Consider the following 10748-nt stretch of genomic DNA (forward strand, 5'->3'; position numbering starts at 1 on the left):
TTAGAATCATGATTATATGTGATAATAGGTGATCCATTAATTGAATCTCTTTAATTATTATATTCCATTAATTAAGGTAGAATTCTTACTCTCCAAGTTGTTGATGAGGTATCAAGAAACTGATTTTTGTATTGGATTTGTAGATAATTTGTATCATAAGAGACATGGTTGAACAATCAATATGTCTCCATTCTGGACCCATTGCAATAATCTGAAGAAAACGTGCACGTTCTGTGCATATACTAAATACATATACATATTATATATAGATAATCATCTAAAAGAATTTTCCAAAATCAATAGAGATAATATAATATAACAATTTCTCCTCATGGCTTTAAAAAGGCATACATTGGACTAGTTGGCACAATATTGCCCACTCTCTCATTAAAGCTGAAATGATTTTTCAACTGATAATCAAATTGCTAAATGATTAATATCCAAAATAAGGAAAAGGAGATCATTTTCTTTTATTTCTTCTAAGATTAAACCAAAACAGAAACTATGCGTTACTTTTTATATATGCATTTCATGATAATCACAAAACAAGAAAAATCATTTTGGTTGCGACAATGTATATGTATTTTTGTGCCTATTTATGTAAAAATGGAAAGCCATAGCAACTTGATATATATATAAACATCCAATCAAATTGGAATACCAGCACTCTCCAAGTGTTTCCAAATTATGCCAGCCAAACCAAATTATAATACTTCATTGGTACATAAATATAGTACTTCTCCAAAATTATATCTCTAGGACAAATGATGAAGGGGTATGCATGCAGTGAAAGAGCTCTTCGATCTACAGGATCACATCTGAAATCAAATCTATTGGTCAAGCAATCCAACCTGTTTAGTGGGTCACCACTAACAAGATTTGATCACATCACCCACGATAAGTTGCAGCTCAGTTCGCATCTGGAACCTGGTTGGACAACACTATTACCACTCTATATTCATCACCACACACCATGTGTACCACCAATCGATCTCCTCATTTTCTTCCTTTTTTCCCTCCTCCTGTTTCTCCCTTCGAATATTTTTACTGCATCATTATATTCATCATGCTTATTATTTGTACAAACAAACACAATTTTGAGTTGTGTCCATAAATATAAGTATTTCTCTCTCTCTCTCTCTCTCTCTCTCTCTCTCTCTATATATATATATATATATATATATATATATATATATATAACTAATGGGGAATGTAGAACACAGCAATGCTACTAGCTAACTGATCGTAAAAATGGAAAATAATAATGCTGAGCTAATACCCTAGTGAGATCATTTTAAGAATATATGCTTCGAATTAATTCACCAATGTCGAAAAAATATAAAAGATAACTTAAAAAGGCTAGTCCAATTAATATAAAAGTTAAATTCTTAATATTTTTATTGTTCCAACTAAAAATTAAATAAATGATTTTCTCTTCCTTTTAGTAGGAAAATGAAAAGAAAATTTAACTTTTATGATTTATTCATAAAATTATATAATAATAAAAATCTCCTTAAAAAAAATTATAGCGTCATCAGCCATATACTATAATTTAACCCTAATATAAGCCGGATGTCTATACATCTATTATATATATATATACACACCGATGTATTTATAGAAAATCAATTATATTCTTAAGTTAAAAGAAACCATACAAATCTTTTATTAAAAAAAAGAAAGAAAAGAAACCATACAGATCAGATCTATTCACGCATACTGCTAGATTTTCAACATATCTATTTTATTGTTTTTATAAATCGTTAGCATTAAGATAAAGAACTCCGTTTAATTGATTTAAAAAAAGAAAAAAAAGACTTGAGATAAGAACAGTTTATTTTGTGAGAAAATAGTGATGTGGCGGATAAATCTGGACATGTGGAAGAGAAGTAACTGTCGGATTCGGGAATTACGAGGACAGATTATATGGTTGAAAAGAAATATAAGAGGTTAGTGGCTGGCGTCTTAAGCGTGCGAGAGATAGCTATCAGACACGTGCGTAGGTCGTTGATCGCTCTAGCATCTGTGCACCCCACCCCCCATAAACCTCCACATCTAACAAAACGACAAAAGATTCAGTGTGTCTAGGGAATTAAATCACTTTAATTTTATTTTTTTAAAAAGAAAATTGAAAATAAAACAGACCCTACCCTATGCAATGGCTCGGCTCACATGGCCCCTTCCTATAACTATAACTATAAACTATCACACGGAACCCTCCATCCTTTCTCATCATTTCTCTTATTCCTTCTCTCCAATTCCCACAATTAAACTTCCACATTCTCTCCTTTACTTTCTTTTTTCTTTCATACTTCATTTAATACATACATTAATGGGGATGAATGGGTGCAGAGATGTCAGCAAGGTGAATTGGAGGAGGACGACGATGGGAAGGAGGAGGAGGAGGAGGAGGCGGAGGGGAGCAGCAACAGCCACGACAACATCCATCCAAATGAGAGTGAAGAAGCTGCAACGATTAATTCCTGGTGGAGAAGAGTTGCAGCCGGATCGGCTTTTCTTAAGGACCGCTGATTATATATTGCATTTGGAGTTGCAAGTTAACGTTTTGCAAGCTCTTTCTGAGATTTATACTACTCCTTGAAATCAATGCACATCCCTCTCTCTCTCTCTCTCTCTCTCTCTCTCCATATATATATATATATATAGCATAGCTAGTAGTTCATGTTTTTGTTTTCTTCTTCTTCTTCTTCTTCTTCTTTTTTCTTTTTTTCCATTATTGGCTATGATTAATAGCTATATATATGATTAAGTTTCGTGGGACTTAGTTTTTAGTATGCTTCTATAACATGATTCAAAACGCACGTTAATTATTTTCATCATATATGCATGTAACTTTTTTATATAAAAATATTTAATAACAGTATTAGCATTGGGTGACTCTATACTTGTACTTCTTAATATTGGCTTTTCTGGGGCTTGTACTTAAATATATTTCAATGTGAAAGATCGATGTTGAGAGTTAGCAGTACACGGGTCAGTCTTGATTCTTCTTTTCGGTAAAGATATAATTCTTGTTTCTCAATTGTACTTGTAGTTTCTGATGACCATCCTCTTCTTCTTCTTCTTCTTCTTCTTCAAGGTTGATTCTTGGCTTTCGAAAAGTTCATGGATTTATTCCTTGCAACTTATTTTGTATGCAGTTTGCTGAAACAGTTAATGCCTATATGTATATTGCACCAAGCCTTCACTGTCATGATAGTTTTCTAGTTGCAGTTGATTTTCTTCTCTTTCTTTCTTTCTTTTTTTCTTTTTTCCCATTATATATATATATTTTTTTGTAATTATGTATGCATATCTTATACAATGATTCTACCTTAAGAACTTTGAATAGTAATACACTCAAATAACTAAATAAAGACTAGTGGATTAAAATTGATTGTATATCTTCTTCATTTAGTTAATACGACTCTATAAAGTTCTTTTCTTTTATTTTATGGAAGAGTTAATGGAATGTAGATTATATAATAAAAATAATTATTTTTTTATTTATTAAAAGGTGAAAATTCATTTATCACTTCAAATTTAAAATTTTTTATTTTTTTTCAAAAGCATATGGAGTGACTAGTCTCATTTAATAAAATCAAAACATGGTCAGTGCAGCTCGAATTGAAATGCAAGGCCATGAAATACCATAATGAGTAAATTCCAAGAGTGTTTAGATTCAATATAAAAAGCACAGAGACTCTATTACTATATATAAAAAGCTGTAATTCAGAAGTACATAGTAATAAAGAACAAAATATGATTCGTAACCCTATAATTGGAAACAAGATGAGAGCGGAAAAGAACTTATTTGGAAAAGAAAATGAAGGAAAATAGAGTAATTTATGGGCTCATAAAACTGGTGAAAGTTAAATAATATAGTGTGAAAAACATTCCCACTGATCGTACTGATAATTAGATATCAAAGTCGGCAAAACTGTCGGTAGGAGCTATTTATTATATCTTTTTCTTTTTTACTACTATTTTATTTCTTTTAGAGGATTCTATTAGTTTGGAATCACTTCTTCTTCATCATAATTTATAAAGGCCACTTTCCTTTTGTTTTCAGTTATTCTACCATTGGAGACCTAGCAGCCTCTGAATTATGAATGGAGAAATTCATTTTTTTCATATAGTTTTAAAAGAGAGGAATAGATTGTGCCAAGCTAAGCTTAATTGTCAAATTAAAATATATCAGGAGAAGCCAAACTTCTTCATATGATACCCTGTTCTTTTCTTTTAGTAAAGAAAACAAATTAGGCAATTTTAATTTTTTATGTACCAGAAAATATTTTCTCATAAAAGTTAAATAATGATACTATTGTTAAAAATAAATAAATAATAATAATAATAATAACTTCTTTTAAATTCTTAAGAATTAGTTGATTTAATAATTTAATTTTTTATTTAATTTCACACGGTTAATTTTTATTTTTTTAATATTTAAATTTAAATTTAATTTAATCTAATATATGTCAATTGTAACTTTTATTAGTATTTAGTATTTCCGTCTAATACATTTGAAAATATCGAATTAAATATATATTAAAAGTGTTAATATATTATAAAATAATAAATTCAAATATCCGTTGAATTACATTAACAATTAATATATTAAACGGCTAAATACTCATAAGCTAAAAAGAATTAATGTCCAATTATCGTGATAATAATTATAAGAATGGCTTAAAAATTCTATTTTGCACATGTGTCATTATCAGAACTATTATAGCTATTCTCTTTTTCCTAATGTTGCGCTAAAAGTACTGATTCATCAAAACATCAAAATTAACCAAACCTGATGAGAACTTCAAACAACTGGAACAAGAATCCAAACAACATTAAAATAAATCAGACTAACTGTATAAACGACAAACAATGCCTACTGCTCATGTAACCCCAATGGAGGGAACCTTCTTAGACCACAATCTCATATGGTCTGATCTGTACCTATTTTAAGACATGATTTGCAGTTCTTATCTTAAATTACTTTAAGATCTATGCCCTACCTATCATCTTCTCAACCTTTATTTCCAGCCATTCAGTAACTTAACTAAGGGCCTAGATACTGTTCTTGTGTGATGGACTGCTAAATGTAAGCTCAGATTAAGAGCATTGATTGGCACTCAAATTCTCAAATTATCTGGGAGATCTGCCTCAACTGGGGCGGTTTGGGTGTATCGGGTTGAACCTAATACATAAACTTGTGGGTGTAATGTCCATATAAATTTGAGAAATTGGACTTAGTTTAGGACCTGCAGGATCTGACCCACTAAGCACGTAAAACCCCCACATCTTGTCTACATTATATTGTCTTAGTTTTGTTTGCACTAGTTTTCTCAATCTTCTTTCTTTGCCACCACCACCAAGTTTGTGGAGGACTAGAGACAAAAGAAGATTAATATTAGAATAGGGAGTTAGGGAGACTAACCATCTGTTTGACAGGATTAACAATTAAATCTTGACCTTTTGAGCCGATTATGATTTCTTGCACTCCATTATTTGATAAGAAAATTCAATCATAATTAGTTAGAATGACCCAAGTGCCACTGATTGCATGCCAATCATAAAAGTCACTTAATAAAGCTTGATTGATAGTTGATCATTTATATTTATATTTATATTGTGCGAGTTTATTACTTATGAGAAATTTGAGGGAAGTAGGAACTTGTGATTTGAAGGAAAGTCTCAAGTATATAGAGAGAGTGGCGTGTGTACCTTTGCTGTGATTTTATTAGATTTGGGCCAAATGGAGCGAGAACAAGCTTTCGCATATTTCACTTTAAGCCCAAAAATCCATCAAAGATATATAAAAAAAAATATAACAACAAATGATCATTATTATCATTAATATTAATAATAATAATAATAATTAGTTTATGATGAAAATAAATGCTTCTACATGTTGGGCTATGGTCACTTCCTACGTGGAAAAACCCATAACTATGTTTGTTAGTTTGAGCCCAAAGTTAATAACTTCCAAAAGAAGCTTGTTTTGTTGTCTTGGGAGAGCAACTCACGTGGGTGAAAGAAAGAAAAAAGTGGGCAGCAAAAAGGGGTTTTGATTTTGCTAAATAAAAAAAAAAAACAGTCTTGAAGATCATCTCCGATCGAAGCTCATTCGTAGTCCAAATTTTGCTCAAATTTTGACTGCACGTCTGGGTCATCAAGGGCTTCAATTTGGACGGCTTGATTGTCATTTCGTGCTTCGGATAGTGAGATATGGCTGCTGGACGAAACTCTGTATTTTGGTGATATCTTTCACTTCTCTCTCTTTCATATGTTGCTAATTATGGTTGTCTATTGTTGGATAATTTGAGTAACCATTTGAGACTTGGAATTGGGTTTATATAACCTTCCTTTTATCATAATAAGAGCAATTGGGTGGACTCCTAATCGTCCTGTGGTTTTTACTCTTCACGTCGAAGGGGTTTTCCACGTAAATTCCTTGTGCCTTTGCTTGACTGTTTATATTGTCCAATTGCTTATCTTATTGTGATTATCTTGCTGGGATTGTGATTATACTTGTTACGGAGATATTGTTGGAGAATTCTAATTTTGGGAGATAAAACATTATATTGGGCATTTGTATTTGTGTTTGTTGATAAAAAAACTAGTAGCAGGGAGGAGTATTACCCCAACATAATGGTATCAGAGCCACGGTATTTTTAATTATTTTCTCTATGGATTCTAGCAATATAAACACTAGTAGAATGGCACTAACTATCATCTTTGGAAAAGGAAGATGAAAGATTTGTTGTATGTAAAAAGTTGGTATTTACCTGTGTTTAGTGCTGAGAAACTAGAAGGTAAAACTGATGAGCAATGGCAATTTGAGCATAAGCAAGTTTGTGGGTTTATTCATCAATGGGTTGATGATAATGTTCTTAACCACATTAATGATAAAGTTCATGCAAAGTCTCTTTGGAAAAAACTTGAATCCCTTTATGCAAGCAAGTCTAGCAATAATAAATTGTACTTGATCAAACAGTTGATGGGATTGAAGTACAGGGAAAGCAAGGCCTTGTCTGATCACTTAAATGATTTTCATGGCATTATCCAGCAATTGTCTGCCATGGAAATAAAATTTGATGATGAAATTCAGAGACTTTTGTTGCTTGGTACTCTTCCTGATTTATGGGACACTTTTAGAATGACACTTTGTAATTCAACACCACATGTCAAAGTCACTTTGGATTTTACTAAGGTTGGTATCTTGAATGAGGAGATGAGAAAGAAATCTCATGGTGTGTCACCCTCTTCCGAAGAAGCTTATGTTGCTGAAAATAGGGGGAGAGGGTAAAGATCCTAGTGGCAGAGATAAGAGTAGGAGCAAGTCCCATGGGAGATACAAAAACTTGAAGTGCCATTATTGTGATAAAACAAGTCATATTCAGAAGTACTGCTACAAGTGGAAAAGAGAGAATAAGGGTGGTAATGGCAAGCAAGATAAGAAGCAATATCAGAAAGATCAAGATAATGATGATCGAGCTGCAACCGCAACATTTGATGATCTTATCATTGTACATGATGAGAGTTCTGTGAACCTAGCTAAATTTGAGACAAGTTGGGTGATTGATAGTAGAGCCTCACTTCACGTGACATCAAGGAAGGAATTCTTCATGTCTTATACACCAGGTGACTATGGGGTATTGAAGATGGGAAATGATGGTTTGGCTCAAGTTGTTGGTGTTACAGATGTTTGCTTGCTGACTGACATTGGAGCGAAGTTAGTGCTCAACAATGTTCGACATGTCCCAGATATTCGATTGAACTTTAAAACTTTTAACAGTGCACTTTACTTTGTAACCTTTATTGATGATTGTTCAAGAAAGTTGTGGGTGTATGCTTTGAAAAGCAAAGATCAGGTACTTGATGTGTTCAAACAATTTCAAGCTTTGGTTGAAAGGCAAACTAGTAGAAAGTTAAAGTGTCTATGTTCTGATAATGGTGGTGAGTACATTGGACCGTTGGATGACTACTTTAAGTCATTGGATATTAGACATCAGAGAACACCCAAGAAAACTCCACAGTTGAATGGCGTGGCAGAAAGAATGAAGAGAACTTTGTTAGAGAGAATGAGGTGCATGCTTTCCGGGGCAAAGCTACCGAGACACTTTTGGGGTGAAGCTTTATTTACTGTTGTTCATGTGATTAATATGTCTCCTTGTGTTTCTTTAGATGGTGATGTTCCGGACAAGGTTTGGTTCGGCAAGGAGGTTTCGTACAATCACTTGCGTGTCTTCGGGTGTAAGGCATTTGTGCATGTTCCAAATGATGAAAGATCAAAGTTGGATTCTAAGACTCGCCAATGCATTTTTGTGGGTTATGGTCAAGACTAGTTTGGCTATAGGTTTTATGATCCTATAGACAAGAAATTGATTCATAGCAGGGATGTAGTATTTATTGAAGATCAAACTATTGAAGATATTCAGAAAGTTCAAGAGACTACATCTCATAATGGCTATGATCTGGTTGATTTGGATGTACCTCCTTTGAGTTCTGCACCTACACTCGCTGAGAAGGTGCAAGGTAATGGTAATGAAGCCAGTGTTCCAGAGGTACATGATCCTATTGATGATGATGATGATGATGTTATTGAGATTGATCATCATGGCTCTCCTGAAGTTCAACCAGACCCTGTGAGAAGGTCTACCAGAGACCGAAACCCTTCTATGAGGTACCCTTCTTCTGATTATGTTCTCTTAACTGACGGGGAGAACCTGAGTCTTTTGGTGAAGCTATGGATAGTGATGACAAGCAGTGTTGGATGGACACAATGGAAGATGAAATGAAATCACTACATGATAATCACACATTTGATCTCATGAAGCTACCAAAGGGAAAGAAAGCTTTGAGGAATCGATGGGTTTACAAGCAAAAGCAAGATGAGAATGCAACGAAACCATAATACAAAGCTAGACTTGTTGTAAAAGGTTGCAATCAGAGGAAATGAGTAGACTTTGAAGAGATTTTTGTATCGATTGTTAAGATGTCTTCCATTAGAGTTATTTTGGGTCTTGCTGCTAGTCTTGATTTGAAAATTGAGCAGTTGGATGTGAAGACTGCCTTCCTTCACGGTGACCTTGAAGAAGAAATTTACATGGAACAACCAGAGGGCTTCAAAGTCAGTGGCAAAGAAGATTATGTGTGAAAATTGAAGAAGAGCTTGTATGGCCTAAAACAAGCTCCAAGACAATGATATCGCAAGTATGACTCCTTTATGGGGGTGCAAGGCTACAAGAAAACTTCTTGCGATCATTGTGTTTTCTTAAAAAAAAATTTTGACAAGGACTTTATCATTCTGCTACTTTATGTTGATGATATGCTTATTATTGGGCAAAATGTGGCTAGAATTGTGAGTTTGAAGCAACAGTTGAGTAAGACTTTCTCTATGAAGGAACTCGGGCCAGCAAAATACATTTTAGGCATGCGGATCATCCGTGATCGAGGGGCTCGAAGGTTGTGGTTGTCACAAGAAGCATATGTTCAGAAAGTGCTTCAGAGGTTCAGTATGGAGAAAGCAAAACCTGTGAGTACTCCTTTTGCTTTACATTTTAAATTGAGTACTCAACAGAGTCCTTCCACTACTGAAGAGAAGGAAATTATGCAGCATGTCCCTTATGCTTCTGTCGTAGGTAGTTTAATGTATGCAATGGTTTGCACGAGGCCTGATATAGCTCATGCAGTTGGTTTGGTTAGTAGATTTCTCTCTAATCCGAGAAAAGAGCATTGGAATGCAGTTAAGTGGATTATGAGATACCTACGAGGCACTACAGATATGAAGCTTTGTTTTGGAAGTGACAAGGTTATTCTTGTTGGCTATTCAGATTCTGATATGGCAGGTGACATTGACTCTAGAAAGTTTACTATGGGTTATATGATCACTTTTGTAGGGGGAGCAGTATCTTGGCAATCTAGGTTGCAGAAATGCGTGGCATTATCTACTACTGAGTCGGAGTTCATTGAGCGACAGAGGCATGTAAGGAATTGCTTTGGATGAAGCGATTTGTTTGTCAACTTAGATTTATACAAAAGAGGTATGTGTTGTATTGTGACAGTCAAAGTGCAATTCATCTTGCTAAGAATTCCACTTTTCATGCTAAGTCTAAGCATATTGATGTGAGGTATCATTGGATACGTGATGTTCTTGATTCTAAGTTTCTTGAGCTTGAAAAGATTCACACTGATGATAATGGTTCCGACATGATGACTAAAGCATTGCCAAGGAGCAAGTTTGAGACTTGTCGTTCGCTTGCAGGAATGGCAACCACCTCCGCATAGTCGGGAGGGGGAGATTTGTTGGGCTATGGGTCCCTTCCTATGTGGAGAAACTCATAACTATATTTGTTATTTTGGCCTAAAGTTAATAGCTTCCAAAAGAAGCTTGTTTTGTTATCTTGGGAGAGCAACTCACTTGGAAAGAAAGAAAAAGGTGGGCAGCAAAAAGAGGTTTTATTTTTGCTAAATAAAAATAAATAAAAAACAGTCTTGAAGATCATCTCCGATCGAAGCTCATCCGTAGTCTAAATTTTGCTTAAATTTTGACTGCACATCTGGGTCATCAGAGGCTTCAATTTGGACGGCTTGATTGTCATTTCATGCTTCGAATATTGAGATATGGCTGCTGGACGAAACTCTATATTTTGGTGATATCTTTCACTTCTCTCTCTTTCATATGTTGCTAATTATGGTTGTCTATTATTGGATAATTTGAGTAACTATTTGAGACTTGGAATTGGGTT

At 34.0% G+C, this 10748-nt stretch overlaps 1 protein-coding gene across 1 annotated transcript; it reads left to right on the forward strand.

The window, feature by feature from the left end:
- The first annotated feature begins 2171 nt into the window (after nucleotides 1-2171).
- On the forward strand, nucleotides 2172-3250 carry LOC8274777 (transcription factor PAR2). The gene has a single exon (XM_002520983.4). It carries the CDS (start codon nucleotides 2333-2335, stop codon nucleotides 2600-2602), a length of 270 nt encoding a protein of 89 aa, XP_002521029.1. The 5' UTR covers nucleotides 2172-2332; the 3' UTR covers nucleotides 2603-3250.
- The last annotated feature ends 7498 nt before the right edge of the window (nucleotides 3251-10748 follow it).

Source organism: Ricinus communis, chromosome 1 (genome assembly GCF_019578655.1).
Source record: "Ricinus communis isolate WT05 ecotype wild-type chromosome 1, ASM1957865v1, whole genome shotgun sequence".
NCBI classification, from domain to species: domain Eukaryota; kingdom Viridiplantae; phylum Streptophyta; class Magnoliopsida; order Malpighiales; family Euphorbiaceae; genus Ricinus; species Ricinus communis.